The sequence below is a fragment of the Phoca vitulina genome, unplaced genomic scaffold (assembly GCF_004348235.1).
Source record: "Phoca vitulina isolate PV1807 unplaced genomic scaffold, GSC_HSeal_1.0 scaffold7, whole genome shotgun sequence".
NCBI lineage: Eukaryota > Metazoa > Chordata > Mammalia > Carnivora > Phocidae > Phoca > Phoca vitulina.
Genome location: NW_022589710.1, coordinates 69,979,219 through 69,997,626, shown reverse-complemented (window position 1 = coordinate 69,997,626; position 18,408 = coordinate 69,979,219). Strand labels below are relative to the sequence as shown.

General features: G+C 47.2%; 1 protein-coding gene across 1 annotated transcript in view; it reads right to left on the bottom strand.

Annotated features, from left to right (window-relative positions):
• The window catches only part of TDRD9 (tudor domain containing 9), a 115,382-nt gene that overhangs the window by 36,290 nt on the left and 60,684 nt on the right, over positions 1–18,408 (bottom strand). Inside the window, exons 10-22 of the mRNA XM_032406022.1 lie at positions 18,102–18,156; positions 17,859–17,943; positions 16,497–16,554; positions 13,076–13,180; positions 8,486–8,583; positions 7,496–7,627; positions 6,175–6,340; positions 6,024–6,087; positions 5,886–5,949; positions 5,559–5,603; positions 4,769–4,822; positions 1,479–1,595; positions 359–466 (exon numbers count right to left, since the gene is read on the bottom strand). Coding sequence (XP_032261913.1) covers positions 359–466; positions 1,479–1,595; positions 4,769–4,822; positions 5,559–5,603; positions 5,886–5,949; positions 6,024–6,087; positions 6,175–6,340; positions 7,496–7,627; positions 8,486–8,583; positions 13,076–13,180; positions 16,497–16,554; positions 17,859–17,943; positions 18,102–18,156 — 1,151 coding nt within the window. The remainder of the gene's footprint in view (positions 1–358; positions 467–1,478; positions 1,596–4,768; positions 4,823–5,558; positions 5,604–5,885; positions 5,950–6,023; positions 6,088–6,174; positions 6,341–7,495; positions 7,628–8,485; positions 8,584–13,075; positions 13,181–16,496; positions 16,555–17,858; positions 17,944–18,101; positions 18,157–18,408) is intronic.

Genomic DNA, 18,408 nt, shown 5'->3' with positions numbered 1-18,408 from the left:
GATCACAGTTTAAATCCCAGTATGAAGCTGCCAACCAATAACATTTTACACTTTGTGTGAAATGAAATTGTTAACTGTTAACAATTTCATTTCTTAAACTTATGGAGAAGTGTCTTAAATCCTTCAAAAGAGCATATGATCAATCAGCATTAGTCATAAATATGTAATTTCTCAAGACTTTCTTTCAAGGCCAGGTCTGCAAAAAAGGAAGCCAGACTGAGGAGCAAATAGATGTGAAAAGGTCAAACAAGCCATAATATTCACTTCAGGGGGGAAAAATCCACCAGGTCCTTATAAATTGGGAAGAATTGGAGGGCTATAACGTTCTGCAGTAGCCACACTGAAATGGAGCTCCTACCACGACGGTTGTCTTTGGGTCTTTGCCAGCCAGCTCCCTCACCGCCATCTCCTCATCAGGCTGTCCGAAAGTGAAGTAATTTGGGTAAAAAGCACCTGCCAGTACCACCTGGAAGAGAACTGGATTTTCATGAACTAGCAACATTATTTACCGGTCTCTCTCAACAATACACTATTCTCTTCCCAGAATGATATAACAAACATCTGTAAGGTAAAAGAGGATTTTATATAAAAATATTAGACCTTCTACCAATCAAGTAGAAAGTCACAATTCTGATGATTTCACCATTACTAACAGAAGCACTCCAGACATGTTCTCCTTCAAAAGAGCTGGAACCCGTCTCAGAGGGAAGTTTAGGAAACAGTGGTAGTTGAGTGAAGGCGCGAATGGCTGTACACACTGTCCCACCCGCCGTCCGACATACTTACCTCTACGGGGCGAGGCACCTCTCCAGGCCCCAAGAAGCACAGCCAATATGTACTTCTAAATAGCACTCTGCAAAAAGTCCCTTCATCAATCAAAATACTCCACTGGAAACATACACTCATGGAAGACTCTCCCCGGCCTCAAGGCAATCTGACATCCAGAAAAACACTGTTTCCCAGCATCACTTCATTCACAGACATCCACCTACAACCCAATTCTACATGCTGATATGTACAGATGTATTCCTTCTCTGAACCCCAAAGTAGAAGTATTAGCCCCTTTGTAGGATATGCTTCCCTCTACACAATCCCTGTAAGATCCCATCCAACAAGCTAGCCTGATCATGTCCCCTAAAGTTAATATTTTCAGTGTAAGGGAATAGCTACATATGTTGAATAATATTAAGAACATTTTTAGTTTCATAAAAGCAAAAACCCAAGGACCTCTCCTGAGCAGTAACAATGGTTGGTATGCTACAGAAACATTCCCCTGGAGATTAGCAATGGGGCTGGATGACCAACTCGATGACATGGAAAACCTGTACTATGCTATCCCCAAAAGCAGTGTGAACATCGTGGGCCTAAAATCTCCTGAGGCATGATTTGTATCAGAAAGAAGGCGTAAGTACTTTCTCAACCACGACACCTAGCAAGGAGAAAGGACAAGAACAGACGTCCAGGGAACCCCAGCACACCTGCAGGATGAACCGCTGCTTATATATATACTCCTGGTCCCTGACAGGCCTCCGAGAATCAACATACATGTTGAACTGGGAGATCCTGTTCTTCAATTCTTCGTATAATTCAGCCACCTGAGAAAAACACATTGAAATATGATGTCTCAAAGTACTTACGCTACTCAGAATAATGAAAACACTGAAAAGGAAGTGTACAATGCAGAAAACACTCATACATCTATGGGATTAAACACTGCATTTATTTTTTTTTTTTTTTAAAGATTTTACTTATTTATCTGACAGAGAGAGACACACACAGCAAGAGAGGGAACACAAGCAGGGGGAGCGGCAGAGGGAGAGGGAGAAGCAAGCTTCCCGCCGAGTAGGGAGCCCGATGCGGGGCTCAATCCCAGGACCCTGGGATCATGACCTGAGCCAAGGGCAGACCCTAACGACTGAGCCCCCCAGGCGCCCCTAAACACTACATTTATTAAGAGTCATCTTATTAAAGATAAATGAACAAGAAGATGAATAAGAAATGGAAAGTATGTTCAATACAACGCTAACAGAACATACCAGGACACAGAACCATACGTGCTTCACGATCCTTGTCAGTGCACAGGCGTGCGCGCGCGCACGCGCACACACACACACACACACACACACACAACAAACATGCACCTACAATGCCTCTGGGCATCGCAAAGCAAGTAACCAGAACCATATCCTCTGCTTTAAGTCCTTTACACACCTCAAAACCTCCGCATGGATGTGTACTGCTTCTGTGATTAAAAACAAGATGAGAACAGGGGCGCCTGGATGGCAGTCGTTTAAGTGTCCGACTCTTGATTTTGGCTCAGGTCATGGTCTCAGGGTCGTGGGACGGAGCCCAGCATCAGGCTCCACCCTCAGCTCAGAGTCTGCTTAAGATTCTTCCTCTCCCTCTGCCCCTCCCCACTCGCTCTCTCTCACACAAATAAATAAAATCTTAAAAAAAAAAAAGCTGAGAACAGGGCTGCTGGAGGGACGTGGGTGAGGGATGGGCACTTGTTGGGATGAGCACCAGGTGTTGTATTAAGTGATGAATCACTGAATTCTACTCCTGAAACCAGTATTACCCTATATGTTAACTAACTAGAATTTAAATAAAATTAAAAAAAAAAACAAACCCCAAGCTCAAGTGACCAATGGTTCAAAAGCTGCTCTGAACAAATCACCCTGTTGCAATAAAAACCATTTCACACAAAACATCAAAGTACACACACATGAGGATACACAACCCCAAATACCTATAAATTGTTCATAAATTAATTTACCACAAAATTATCTCAATAAACTAAAAAAGTAAAAAAAAAAATACAAACCACAGGTGTGAACATTAACTGGAAAACAACTAAAAAGAACTGGAAAGACAGAAAAACTTAAAAGCCATGACTACTGAGGAGGTGGGAAAAGCCTGGAACATGGAAGAGCCAAGCCCACCACCCACGTCAGCCCATGTACTTCCATGTTCCTGAAACCTTTCTTAAGGCTGCTGTCACATAGGACTTCTCTAGTTAAAAATCAGTTTAAAAGTATGCAAGTAATTTTTCTGACCAAAATGCAATAAAATCTGAAATGAACCACAAAGCAAGATATCTAAAAATATTTCTAGGGCACCTGGGTGGCTCAGTAGGTTAAGCATCTACCTTCGGCTCGGTCATGATCACGGGGTCCTGGGATCGAGTCCCACATCGGGCTCCTTGCTCTGCGGGGAGCCTGCTTCTCCCTTTCCTCCCGACTTGTGCTCTCTTTCACTATCTCTGTCTCTCTCTCTCAAATAAATAAAATCTAACCAAAAAAAAAAAAAATTTTTTTTTAATATTTCTAAGTGAAAATTCAAATATTCTACTTAAAATCTCTTCAGTCAAAAAGGAAACCAACACTAAAAAAGTTAGAGATGGGACTAACGATGATCCCTACTTTATCAAAAATCAATGGGATGTGGCCAAATTGTGCACAAGAAAATACACAGCTTTAAATGCTTTTAACTAGAAAAACTGGCAATATTTTTTTTTTTAAAGATTTTATTTATTTATTCATGAAAGACAGAGAGAGAGAAGCAGGCTCCCAAGGAGCAGGAAGCCCGATGTGGGACTCGATCCCAGGACTCTGGGATCATGACCTGAGCTGAAGGCAGACACTTAATCATCTGAACCACCCAGGCGCCCTGAAAAACTGGAAATATTAATGGATTAAATATTCATCTCAGGAAGACCAAAAAACTAAACCAAGAAACAAAGAACTAAATTAACAGAAAAAAGCAAAAATCAATTAAATCCTCTACCTTTCCCCTTCCCCAAAAAAAACCTACACAGGAAGACCAACAAAGCAAATCACGAGTAAGTCCTCTGAAAGTAAAAGAGGCTAAGCATGCACAAACTGCACAGTGAAGGGTTAAGCCAGCAGGCCTGGGCTGCCCACACCTGCACATTCCAAAGCCAGGTTTGGTTCCCGGGACACGGCCTCTCAGCCCTTGGAACATCCTGCCGCAGAAGAGTGTCCCGTCTGCCTGAGGCCCTGGAGCCGACCAGCAGCTGGTGGCAGCAATAGGATTTAGGGTGGAGGCACTGTGCCCCGCAGTACCAGCATGAGCTCTGCAGGGGCGAACAAGTAAGTAAGTAGGGTCAGCTCTGCGGGCACCCCAGGCCTATATAACCAACCTCGAGGAAAACCCTGGATACCAAGGCCCAAGTGAGCCTCTCCGGTTGGCAATACCTCACGCCTGCTGTCATCCATGGCGGCTGGCAGAGCTGGCTGTGCCCGCAAGCCCGCAGGAAAGCCAACGGAAGCCTTGCACGTGGGTCGTCTGGACTTCTCCCCATGTGCCTTTCACCTTTGCTAATTTTAACCTGTATCCCTTAGCTCTAATAAACTATAACCATGAGTAGAATAGCTTTTCTGAGATCTGTGAGTCTTTCTAGCCAATCACTGAGCCAGAGGGTGGTTTGGGGACCCCCTGAACACACAAACCTAATCAAGAATCCGAGAGGGCACAAGTACACAATATTCAGAATGAGAAAATGATGTTATCATTTTTGGAATTATAAGAATACGACAACAGTATGAGTTAAATACATATATTTAATCGTACATACAGGTTGTATCTGTGTACTCTATACTTAAACATAAATATTCATAAATTACATACCATAGAAAGTGCATCCTGAACACGTACCACGAACACAGACCCCACTGGAGGCGGAAGGCTCACCACCACACTGCGCACCACGGGCACTTCACAAACACCCACAGAACTCACGACTCACCTCTCTGATTCTCTTGATTTGAATGTAATTTAACCGCCCCCAGTCAAGTTCATCCTTTAAGTAAAGGCACAATGTTAATGAACAAATTAGAGCGAATTTGGCTACCATAATACATCTATGTCATCCAAAATTGTAAGTCAAAAAGAACATGTATACCAACCAGAGAAAAACCATGGCTGACTCTTTAAAAGGAAGCTTTAACCTTAACATAAGTAACTCTTCTAAGGATACCTCTAGAGTTGGCAAATTTAAACACACAAACCCATCAACAGTCTTTTGAACCTAATCAGTTTAGAAGGGGAACAAAACCGGACCAAAAAGAAAAAAAAGAAAAAAAAAAAAAAAAGGAGGTCTACATGTTGAATTCTTTTAAGCCTATTCTCTAAAACTGAGCTGATGAACAGCAAAAGGAAAGGCTCCGGAGTTTGGGTTGTGCACGGCGCCCCGAGGCACACAGCTCAGGCACCAGCACTGGCAGCTGGGGCGGCTCCTGACCCTGCGCAGGATCATGCGGACGTGGAGGCGGAAGGCCAGCCACACAGCAGGGCTCGGCCGCAGGCCCCCAGAGCTGAGAGCTGCCCCTGCGAGGGACCACTGCCAGCAAAGACAGGCTCTTTGCCCTACGACTGTCTGCTCACTGTTACAGCCTGCCGCCCTCTGAGGACAGGCCACAGTGACCTCAGCGCAGGTGTGGCGCTCTCCTGTGTCACCTGCGGTGATCAGGCCAAGAGAGAAGCCTCAGGGAGTCTCCCCGGGTCCCTTACCACCTGCCACAAACGGAAGAACCAACCTTGGGATGCCGCAGCTCTCCTCTCTCTCTGCAAGTCTGCCACATCTAAAAATAAAGGACCCAGTTTCAAAAACACTTTATTAGCTAATTAAAAAACTTTAAAGTCTCATTTCAACACATTTTGACCACAGAAAACACAAATTTAATTTTTTCCAATTTCATAAAATTGGACTCCCTCCCCCATTTACTTCTTCCAACATGGTCTGTTTCATGTTGGACATCAACAAGCCATGATCATGATGCTTCCAGCAGAGACAGGGTTATGGTAGGAAAATGTACTAACAATCCACAATAGTTGCTTTCCCCACCCGCACAGAGAAAACTTACTTTAAAAGCCTCAACAAGTGCAATACAGTCACTCCTACTATTGCCAGAGAAATTCACTTTGTTCCTAGAAACAGATAACAAAGTGTCATGCGATACCATTAAAACAAAGTGACTTTTAAAACTATGAGTGTTACGTACCTGTATCCATCAAGATGCTGCCTAAAAGGCATTGCAAAAAAGTTCTTCAAAGAAAGACCTGCCGCTAACAACAGAAAAACAAAGACGAGGTGAGATCATTAGAGTGGCATTCCACGCCCCTTCTGGCAGATTTCCATGTGCTCATACTTACCTATAATAAGACATTCGTCTAGACATCCAAATACGTGTCCAAGGACTATGAGTTTACCGAGCTGTTGATTAACAGGAAGCTGGGCTAAAACTCTTCCTAAGAAGGTCAGTTCACCATCATGAGGGTTCTCATCTTCTCTCTGCCCACTCACTGCAAGTGCCCCAACCTTTACAAAATAAATTAACCCTGTTAGCAAGCACTGACTTCTTCTTGCTCTTTTTTCCCTTAAGGCAGAGAGTCTAAACAGGAAATGAAGACCAAATTCTGGTGATAAAGTTTATTCTAAAAGACATCTAAATTGACTGACAAAAAATTGATGCTACCAAAAAAAATTCTTTTTATTTGCTTTTAGGAACTTAGAATACATTTTATTATTTTTTAAAAAGGTGACACCACAAGGTAACACTCAAGATCCGCCCACAAAGGTCTATTTCACTCGCAATTTAACAAATATTGCATGCACTATATGAAACCAAAGGCCTAATAACTACCACATCGCAGTGGTCACTCACAACGCAAAGTATTAAACTGCCTATGGGGACAAACTTCCTTAACTTGACAAAGGGTATTTCATAGAAACCAATACAGGAATCAGAATAAAGTCAAATGCCAGAGCACCCCCAACTTCGAGGGCCAGAAGCAGAACATCTACAGCCCCACGAAGTGGCATGCAGGCCAAGGCCGGGGCTGCAAGCAGCAAGAGCACAGCGCGAGCAGGGTGAGGAGTCCAAGGATCCAAGGAGGCAAAGCAGTTTCCCGCAAGGGAAGGAGACAGCTAGAGGATGGGTGGACACAGACCTGCACGGAGACAGCGAAGTGCGGAGACAGCCAAGGAGCTGATGGGCACCACAGGCAGATGCCTCAGGGAGAGCTGTCCCCAAATCCCTGTGCATCAGCCGACAACAGTGCCCTTTGGACACTTGTCCCGCACAGCCTTCGAAGAAGAAATGTGCCAACACCATTTGGCGTTAATTACTTTAACATGTGCAGAAAGGTATATTTAAGAATAACCGTTCAATATCATCATACGCATCTCTTCTCCCAGCACCCCCCGGGGGAGCCAGCACACAGCAGGCGGGAGGGAGGGGGAGCCGTGCAAAGCTAAGAGCCTCAGCAGCACAACTAACAAAACTGGAGTAAACAACAGGTGTGGAGTCTACAATCAACAATGAGGCATTACATTACACATGCTTTCTCAAGCAAATGCTGATTATTCATGACGATCAAAATTCTTTAAAGATATCCACAATACGAAACTTCTAAAATTTACCCAACAAAATCTTAGCTTTTCCCAACACCGACGTACATCAGACAGACGTACCTCCTTTAGTAAAAGGATGGTTCGTTCAATGTCACTCAGACTAGGCGGAGAAAGGGCGGTTGCCAGCAAAGCTCTCGGTTCACCCATGTCCAGCAATTTCACTTTCAATATTGTGCTTCCTAACGGACAACGCTGAAAAGAGCAGAAATTTAGGAATAATAAAATAACGAAATAATTAACCTACCCACTGAAGTACCTAGTACTTCAGACACAGAGCAGAAGAGAGGAGGAGAGAAACAGAAAAACAGAAGATGGAGAGAGAGACAGAGGGCAAGAGGAGAAAGAGCAGGAGAGAGACAAGAAGAGACAGAGACAGGGGAGGTAGGGGAGGGGGGAGAGACATGGGGGGGGGGAGAGACACAGACGGGGGAGGGAGAAGAGGGAGGAGAGGGAAGAGAGAGATGGGGGAAGGAGCGGGGATAGAGAAGGAAGAGAAAGATGAAGCAGAGAAGGAAGAAGAGAGGAGAGGAGAGACAGAGAAGAGGAAGCAAGCAGCCAACCCCACGTTCATGAGCTGTAAAGGGGCTGTGGAGCCCAAAGACACGAGGAACCACTCCTCCCACGAGAGACTGAACATGCATGTGAAGTCCTAGCAGAGTGCCTGGTCCTTAGTAAATGGCAAGCTAGCACTGTGATTAAAGACTAGTTTGGTAAGATGATTTTTCTGGAATCAAAATTATAGAACACCTAAGATTATATTACTTAGATGATTCAGTATAACTCTGTCTGTAAAAAATAAACTTTGAAAATGACCAAAGAGTGGGCACCTGAGTGGCTCAGTTGGTCAAGCGTCTGCCTTCAGCTCAGGTCATGATCCTGGAGTCCTGGGATCAAGCCCCACATTGGGCTGCCTGCTCAGCGGGGAGCCTGCTTCTCCCTCTGACCCTCCCCGTTCTCATGCTCTCTCTCTCATGCTCTCTCTCAAATAAATAAATAAATAAAATCTTTAAAAAAGAAAAAAGAAAAAAGAAAATGACCAAAGAGTATTACCAGCATCTCCGGGACGACGTGGTCAGAGATGGAGCTGTCCCAGAAATCCCTGTGGATGAGTCTGTAACAATACCCCTTACACACTCGCCCCGCACGGCCTGCGAAGGGGAAGCGTCCAAACATCATTTGACACTAATCACTTTAACGTTAGCATAAGTATTTAAGAATAATCACTAAATATTAAGGAAAACCTTTATCTTCTACCAGACCAGGTCAGTAAACACTTTAGAGTAAATTACTGTCAGAAGTCCTCTCATACAGGCGGATTAAGCACTGACTTGTACTCAGTGATCCACAGAATAAAATCCAATGTGTATTTCTGAAGAAACCAATGTTGGCCCCGATATGCAATGGAAATCAAAACATTTTAAAGACATTTCCTGCAAATGCAAAGCTCATACTAATAAAAAACACAAAAGCATAAAGTTGGCTGGAGCAGGTGCAGCTCCCCCAGTGAGGTGGCTGTGGTACGCGTAGGCTTTTCCCGCGGCCATCTGTCCTCATACCTGTGCAAAGGCGACCGTCAGGAGAGCTGCTTCACACGAAATGAGGGATCACACGCACATAGCTCAGAGCCAGGCCTGGCCCTCACACGCCACCATATAAATGACTCTTCTCTTGTCACTGTATTGCTTGTAGAGTAAAAACTCCTTTACCCAAAACATGATAAAATCTCCGAAGGAGAGAGAATGGGGCAAGGGGGAAGGGTGTCCTTAATAAGTACCCAGCTTTACAAAATGGGGGGCAGCCTGGGGAGGTGCTTTCCTTCCCCACATGTGGAGTCAGGAAAGATGGAGGGGCCGTGTGGATTCCCGCCCCCCAGCCCCACTGTCTTCCCCCGGAGACCCCCTCCCCACCAGGAGGTCGAGTGGGGAGTCCAGACTTCAGCACTGCCATCACTCCCACCCCACACCTCCCTGCACATGACAGACTGTCTAAGTAGAAAACTCCAAGGTAATGACCAAAAACAAAAGCAAAAACAACTCCCAGAACCAATTAGTGAATTTGGCAAAGTCACAGAAGATTGACACACAAAAGTCAATCACATTTCTATACACCACTAATGAACATGTAAAAACCGAAATTAAAAATGCATTGCTGGGCACCTGGGTGGCTCAGTTGGTTCAGCATCTATCAATGGAGTCCCGCATCCATCGGGCTCCCTGCTCAGCGGGCAGTCTGCTTCTCCCTCTCCCTTTGCCTCTCTCCCTGCTTGTGCTCTCTCTCAAATAAATAAAATCTTTAAAAAAAAAAAAAAAAAAAAAAAAGGCAATGCCATTTACAATCACTCTAAGTAAAATTAAATACTTAGGATCTTTATGCTGGAAACAACACAATGCTGATTAAAGAAATCAAAGAAGACCTAAATAAATGGACACACACACACTGTGTGTTCAGGGACGGGAAGACTCAACATAAGAAATACACCCATTCTCCACAAACTGACCGACAGGTTTAACACAATTCCTATCAAAATCACAAGATTATTTTTCTGATGACCTAGACAAGCTCCTTCTTAAATCTGTATGGGAGGACAAAGTAGAAGAAGTCCAACAGTTTTCAAAGTAAAGAATAAAGCGGGGATAACCCGTCTGTTTTAGGTGCAGTCTCACTATAACCAGTGCGCCGCTGGTGAAGGGAGAGCCGCGCACGCCACTGTCCAACAGGGTGACCCCAGGCCCCCAGACAGAGCCCCACACACATGTGCCCCAGGGACACATCACCAGGTGCAGAAGCCACTTGGTGGGGAAAATTATATGGTGCTGAAACAACCGGACACCACAAAGAAATGAACCTCACCCCAAACCTCATGAAAGTAATTACAAAAAGTAATTCAAATGGGTCACGGCCATAAATACAGAACATACAGCTAGAAGACTCTGAGGAGAAACACCTTTGCGAGCCAGGGCGAGGTGAAGTGTTCCTACATGTGACCCCAAACGATCCATGAAAGGAAAATCAGGGGCGCCTGGGTGGCTCAGTTGGTTAAGCGTCTGCCTTTGGCTCAGGTTATGGTCCCAGGGTCCTGGGATCCAGCCCCACATCGGGCTCCCTGCTCTGCGGGAAGCCTGCTTCTCCCTCCCCCAGTCCCCCTGCTTGTGTCCCCTCTCTCACTGTCTCTCTAATAAATAAATAAAATCTTTAAAAAAAAGAAAGGAAAATCAGATACACTGGACCTCAGCCAAATTTAAAACTTTTCTCTTTGAAAGACCCTGTGAAGAGTTTGAAGAGACAAAGGACAGAAGGGAATGGGAGAAACGTGTGTGAACCACGCACGTAACAGCTCACAAACCACGGGTACGGCAGGTGCACAGAGAACTCACAGCCAACCCGCACACAGTCCCACTACAAAATGGGCAAAGACACAGACAGACGTTGTGCTGCAGAGAGATGGATGGCGAAGCAGCACAGGACGAGCCACTCACCTCAGCCATCCCAATCACAAGGAGGCGTTACTACACACCTTTAGAATGGCCACAGATGGGGCGCCTGGGTGGCTCAGTCATCAAGCATCTGCCTTCGGCTCAGGTCATGATCCCAGGGTCCTGGGATCGAGCCCCGCATCGGGCTCCCTGCTCCACAGGAAGCCTGCTTCTCCCTCTCCCACTCCCCCTGCTTGTGTTCCCTCTCTCGCTGTGTCTCTCTCTGTCAAATAAATAAAATCTTTAAAAACAAAAAAAATGTTAAAAAAAAAACTAAAAAAACCAGAATGGCCACAGCCACAAACAGCGCTCCCACGGCAGGCTGGCCACGACGGGAGCGCACCGTGGAGCATGCCATCACGCACACGGCGGGTGGGAACGGGAAATGGTGTGGCCGCCACGGCCACAGGGTGCGGCAGTTTGTCCTAAAACTCACCACGTGTGCCCCGTGTCCCCCAGTAATTGCACTCCTGGGCTTTTACCCCAGAGAAGTGAGAACTGATGTCCACGCAAAGCCTGCACCTCCCCACCCACAGCGGCCTCATCTGTAATCGCCCAGAACCAGAGACGCTCCAATGTCCTCCCACGGGTGAACGGCACGATGAGATCCAGCAGCAAGAGGGACTCCCAGTGCAGCAACTGGGTGGGTCTTCAGGAGGTTATGGTGAGCAAAGCAAGCCCATCTCAAAAGCTACCTGCCGCCTGACTCCCTGGGTACAGCGGCCTGGCCACGACAAGACAATGAACGAGAGACCACGGTTGGCAGAGAGCAGCGGGGATGTGACCACAAGAGGCGGCCCCGGGCCTTTCCTTCCAGGCAGCGGAACACGACTGTGTTCTGACGGTGGTGCTGACACGGTCTACACGCGACCTGGTCCAAGTGCACAGAACACACACCGGAGCGCGCGTCCACGTGAGCCTTGTACCGACATCAACCGCCTGACTCCGGCTGGGAGAGCTCCCTGATAACAAGCTGCGAGACGCTGGGGCAAGCGTTCAAGGGACTCTATGACTATTTCTGCAACTTCTTGTAGGAGAAAAAATTTTTATCACAGGAATTCTGAACATACCGAAAAATAGACAAAAGCTAAAACTCCTATAATCTCAAGACTTACCCAAAGATAATCACTTTGACATTTTTGTGTATTTATTTCTAGTCATTTTTTCTGAGCATGGGTTTTTGTTTGGGGGGCAGTTCCGGGTGGGGAGGTACGTAACTCAACATCGGGTTTTTCCCACCATGCCCAGTGAGAAGCTGCTTCTGCCCAGACTGGAGTGGCCGCTCCATCATTCAGTCTCGCTCCAGCTCCGGGCAAGCCGTCCCAGGGGAGGCAGCAGAGACGCGTGTTTAGGACACGGACCTAAGTGAGTGAGGGTGTTTGTTAACTGTGTCCTAGCTCGCAGGGTGGGCACAAGCTCCCATCAAACTCTCAGAATCACGCCGGGCATACCACCAGCACTCAATGAACGTTCCTCGACTCTATTTGTGATGCGGCAGCTTTACTGCCCAGCAGGTGCTTTGGAATGGCCCTTCCCCCATCCTCCCGCAAAGTCCTCTAATAAAACACAGGCCACCTCTCGGTCCACGCCAAGAACTCTGTCCCCTGGGGCCCGAGCCCCACAGGTGACAGCAGCAACCTGCCCAAGTACGTCACAGCTGCAGCTCCACTGTGGTCAAAGCCTCCCACCCTCGACAGGCGCCGCCGGACCCTCAACTCCCCAGTGATACCACACGCACACATCGCGGCAAGTGCTGAACCCTTGTGACACCAGTTTAGGAAAAATATCCCTAGAAGGATCAGAACTTGGAGAGAAGTCAGAGGAAGGATTACCAGAAATTACTTAAAAACTATCAAAAATTAACTTGGTCTCCATAACTATTCCACAAACACTTTTTGAATTCACTGCCAAAAAAAAAAAAAAAAAGGTAGTGTTGAGATGAGCAGATGCTTGTCTGTTCTGTACAAAAATTGTCACCTAATTCTATGGATGAGAGGAGAATCACAGATTTAAAAGGAAGAGTCCAATGATATAAGTTATTGTTGCTTAAAACTTAGAACTGGTTCCAGTAAAGAAAGTATCAGCATAAGAGTAGAAATACAAAAACCAAAATTTAAGACACTTGAATGTGCCACCAATTCATTACTGTGCTGGAACAGTGCCTTACCTTTTCTCTGATTACAACTGGTTTTAGAGGCCCAACTCAATCGCAGACTCTGATAATTCGTATCTTCATCACAAACCAGAGTTCTAGTCAAACAAAAATCTATAACTGTCATTTAAAAAAAGGAATGTAAACACAATGCTAACAAGGAATAACTGTGTAATAATCACAATGCATAGTGCTAAAACAGTATGATACATGCAGTCTTTAGAATCAGTGCACATACAGAAGCCTCTGGAAATGCACGGGCCACTCCTTACTGCCCAGGTGCACATTCTTTCTTCTAAGGACTAGGAAAGCCCTGCGGACCCAACATGCCATAGGAAGAGCCCGTCTGGCCTGCATCCACAAGAGCATGGTCAGAGGGACACACGACAGCAGTGCTGGACTGCGGGGGCTCAAATCCGGGGTGGAGGGCAAGCTGCTCATCTTCTTGGGGCTTCAGTGTCCTCATCTGTGAGACCCAACTGACGGAAGTCCCTCCAAGTCCCCTGTGGACAGATCCTCCCTGTCCTGACTGTAGAAAGGGGCCAGGCTGGCACGCAGGGTGCTCTCTTCTCCCCGCCCCCTCACACGCTGAGCTTGAAGGAGCAGCACGTATCCTCCCCCACCCCTCCCTGCCACTGCCCTCCCGGAAAACCTCTGCCTCCTTCACTTCACCACCCGCCCCCCTTCCTGGCTCCCCAGTCCTCACACCCTCCAACACCTCTCCCACCAGAATTTCTGGTGATTTCCATGCCCAGCAAACAATGCCGGAGGCACCCGGGCTCCCAGGTGCATGAACTCCCTCCCATCATCCTGTCCTCCACCCTCCAGCACCTCCTACCCAGGACCACCACCTGACACAGGGGTTATAGTGACAGCAAGTGCCCCCTCCCAACCAGAATTATCCTTCCTCTCCCTGCCTCCAGGCCTACCCAGCAATCCTTACTCCCTGCGGATGGCCCCGCGATCTGTCCATCTTATGACCTGTTAGCTGTCCCTCCATCTGCCGCCTCCTGTCCTCCCCTCCCTGCTGACCAAACCTCAGCTCCACTCCCTGAAGGTATTCTGAACTCTGCGCCCTCCCATGCTGACGTACTGGTCTGACCAACCGCAGCCTGCGCAGACTGCCACTCCCCACCTCCCCTGTGCAGTCCCCCGGAGCCAGAGAAGGACAATCGCATCAGGCCAGCAGATGGACTGCCCCCTTTCTATTCCTGGCCACGAGGCTCAAGGGGCCCTTAGGGGACACGGCCCCTGGTCCATCAATCCCCCTCCCGGACTCTTTAGGGTCCTCTCAAACCTCTATGGCTCCCCCGATCTCACTGTGGACTAAGGGCCGAGCTTCTGGCTCACCAGGGGAAAGCAGAGGCGGTAGAGGGCCTCGTGAGCTCCCTCGGGCACCCGTCCTCACACTCCAGGCTTTCCCTGTGAGCAAAGTTAAACCACCCACATGCTCACAGAGGCCGAGCAGCCACGCAATGCCCCGTCGCATCCCCTCTGCCCTTCACAAGGATGAGGCCACAGCAACCAGGCCCTCTCTCCTGCATCGTCCTCTGTACGTTCCCCGTCCCCCAGGGAAAGTGCTGCTGGCTGTCCCACTGCTACTGGAAATGTGTTCTCTTGGCTCCAGCTGCCCTTCAGCTACGGCCCTGTTTCTCTGCAGAACGCCTCAGGCGTGCTGACTTTACTGCCTCCAATGCCTCTCTCCTCCCATCCCTCCGTCACCTCCAGCAAAACTGCTTCGGTCAAGGTCACCAATGACATCCATGTTGCTAAATCCATAGCCAATTTCTAGTCTTCTTCAAACTTAACCAATCATCAGCATGACATGCTTGTCCACCCATCTTCCTCAAAACACTTCCCGATTTGGTTTCTAGGACTTTGCTGGCTGCCCCTCTGCAGCCCCTCATCACTGCCCACCTTTAAATACCAGAAATGCCTTCCCCATGTGCACCCACTGGGGAGCGTGGCCACCCACGGCCCTCTGGTCTCCAGGCTACACAGCCAACTGTTCCTGGACATGCAGCAGCTGTCCCCACCTTACCGCTCTGTGTCTCCCACAGCCCGCATCAGATCGCCCAGCACACCTCTCCAGAACTGGCCGCTCCTTATGTCCCTCCCAACAAATCCCACTACAAACCACACTAGTCGTACCCTGCTCACTCAGCACCCCCACTCCCCTCTGCCCCACTGTAGTCTGTCCCTGAATGAACTGTAGGCAATGTCACCCCTTCATCCCTACTCTCAAAACTCTCTCTCACCAGCAAAACCCGAAGTCTTCACATGCCCTAGAAGGCCTTGAATGACCTAGTACCCCACCCCTTTACCTCCCCGACCTCTCCCTCCAACCACTTCCTTCCCGCTCACCTGGGGCAGCTCCCCAGCCTCCCTGCTGTTCCCTGCACTCGCTTTACAGATTTTGCACACTCTGCTGCTCCTACAAACACTCTTCCCCAAGCCTCCACCCCTTCCCCGGCCACTCCATCAGCTGCCCTTCCTACTCCCTGGCCCCTCCACTTCTTCCTCTTATACACACCATCATTTCACATACTACATGTCTCTATTTGTCTTTCAATTACCCACCCTGAAGGTATGTGATAACAAAGACTTCTGCCTCTTTACTATTCCTCCAGCACCTAGAATCATCCCTGGCACAGAGACAAGACACTGTCATTCCCCAAGTTTACGTGTTTATCTGTCCAGCCACTGTCCCCTTCCTTCTCCTCAAACCCGTTCCCTAAGCCCGAACCACGTCTTCCCATGGCTCATTCTCACTCAATTCAAGTCTTGTTCAAATACCACTTCTTTAGCGAGGTGTTCCCATATCACCCTGTCTAAAAGATTGTTTTTCCCAACTGTAACCCTCTGTCTGATGTACTTTCCTACACAGCATTGAACCCTCCCTGAAATGATACCTATTTTTGCCTGCTAACTGTCTGTCTCTCCCACCAGAACACAGAGCACAGCCACGAGACAGGGCTTTGGCTTATTCATCACTGTTCCCCCAGCATCGAGAACAGTGTCTGGCACTGTGAGGCTTCAAAACATGCATCAATGAGCTTAGAAAGCGAAGTAATCAAGGACATATACAGAGAATACCAAATTATGAGTAGCTTCCCTCTGAGGTGACATGTACCCCACTAAGCTACCCTGAGTGACAGAGACCAGCCAAGCTCCTGCCCACACCCCCTCCCTCCAGCCGCAGAACTGCACCTGTGACAGCCCCAGGCCCTCCTGTCCACAAGGGCCTCAAAATGCCCCCAAAGGAGGAAGGAGAGGTGAACTACAAGTACAGAGAAACTGTATGAGCCTACTTTTCTAAATTCTCTCTTCCAAACAGTGGAAGAGATGGGGAGGAGGAGAAAGACGAATTCCTGGGGGCAGATAGGCCAACAAATACTACAGTTTATGTTGTAGGGAAAACAGAGAGCCGTCTTACCGTATTTGACATCTGGAACAGTGACGGAGCTCTCTGCGATGTTGGTGGACAGGATAATCTAGCAAACATCAAAAACAAAGCATCTGACACTCTTACTGTGTAAAAAAAAAAAACTCAAACTCAAAAATTATTTAAAAGCTTTTTAATATAAATACTGGACTCAAATTTTAAAATTAATAGTTTTCCTATTTTCTACAAGATGCAACTGCTCAAGGGTCCAGGAGGAGGGTGGGGGGACTTGGTGCAGGGTGGGCTCCCCAGCTCTGCCCTACACCAGGGTGGGGCGTTGGGCCAGTTACTTACCTCATGGTTCTCATACACACCATGCACATAAAAATGACGATGCCCGCCCCAGCAGGGTTGTTCTGAAGATCACAGGAGTTAACAAGGGTAAAGTGCTTAGAATTGTTGCTGGCATGAACTGAGTGTTCAACAAATAGTACCTATTTCCTTGTACTGCTCGCACCCAGGCACCGCGCCAGGCACCGCGCCGCTACCGTAATGTTAGTCCAGACACACACTCCTACAACTCACCTTCCTAACCGTCTGCATTCCAACAATAAAAGTCTCAGAGAAGTGATCTGCTCAAAGCCACACAACGACAGGTGACAGGGACCCACGCCATCTCTCTGTCCAGGTCCACATGCATGGTCTTAGCTGCTACCCCTCTTCCTGGTGTCATTCCTCACACACAGAGCCCGCCAACACAGCAGGTGCTTTACAACAAAAGGCAAGGAGCCAGGCAAAGATAGCCATCCCAGACCTCAGACATGGGACTTCAGGGGTGCGGGGACCACCCCGAGGCAAAAAAAAGCACAACCAAGCTAACACAGACGAAGTGACTGCACTGGGACACCATGCAAGGTCCCGGCTACCCTAGAGTCAGAACATCTGTACTGGAAGCAAGGGGGCTGAATCGTGCGTGCAACATTCCTGACCATCTCAGGCAGCTCGAGAAGGGTTGTGCTAAGACACTCCCGTGGTCCACACATAACCCGAGAGTAAAGAAATCCTCTTTAAACAGGACTGAGAATGTGGGTTCTAAACAAAGTTGCCAGAGCAGTGCTGTGGATGCCAGAACAGTCCCACAGTTTGAGAAATACCAACAAGTAAAAGACATCAAAATCCACTAGCAACAATGCCCAGAAGCTGAGGAAATTTAAAAATGTTAGCAACCGACTTACAAAATAAAAGACAAAATTAAACAACGTACCTGGCTCATCAGGCAATTATTTGCTCAGGGAGTAAACACTAGCTAAGAATACAGGATACAAGTAAGCTGGAATGTTAGCATTCTCCGCTGGTAGAGTCTCTAAGAAAAATGTACCTGAAGTGGTTGCAACTTGCCTCCCAGGTTCCTACCTTTCTGTACCCAGGAACTGGACTTAAAAACACATTATTCTGTTCTTCTAGAGTCACACTTGAATGTAGTGGATAAACCTGTAACCTAGGAACAGATTAATGAAATAAAATGTCCATAAAGAGTACATGTATGTGAGAACACACAAAAAGACTAACTGTTCACGGAGATGATCAGAATTATTTAAGGCAGAAACAATATAATAGTATACCAGTAAAAACAAAGCTGCATCATTTGAAACACACCTTTTGTGAACCATGTTTGTGAGAAGTTCGTGCATATAGTTTATTTCACCCAGACCTGGGGAAGAAAAAGAAGTAGAGGGGGGGAGAAAAGATGTATTTATTACTAAAACAAACAAACAACAACAAAACTTTAAATTAAAATGACATCTTTTTCAAAAAAGGCCCTACCAATTCATTTTATTTGACTTTGTTATCCTCTTTGCCCAATTACATCACAATTACAAATAAAAATGTACAATGACACTGACCACTAGTAACTCAAAAATATGGGGAAAAACCCATATTCTTCCAGTCTTTTCCTTTTAAC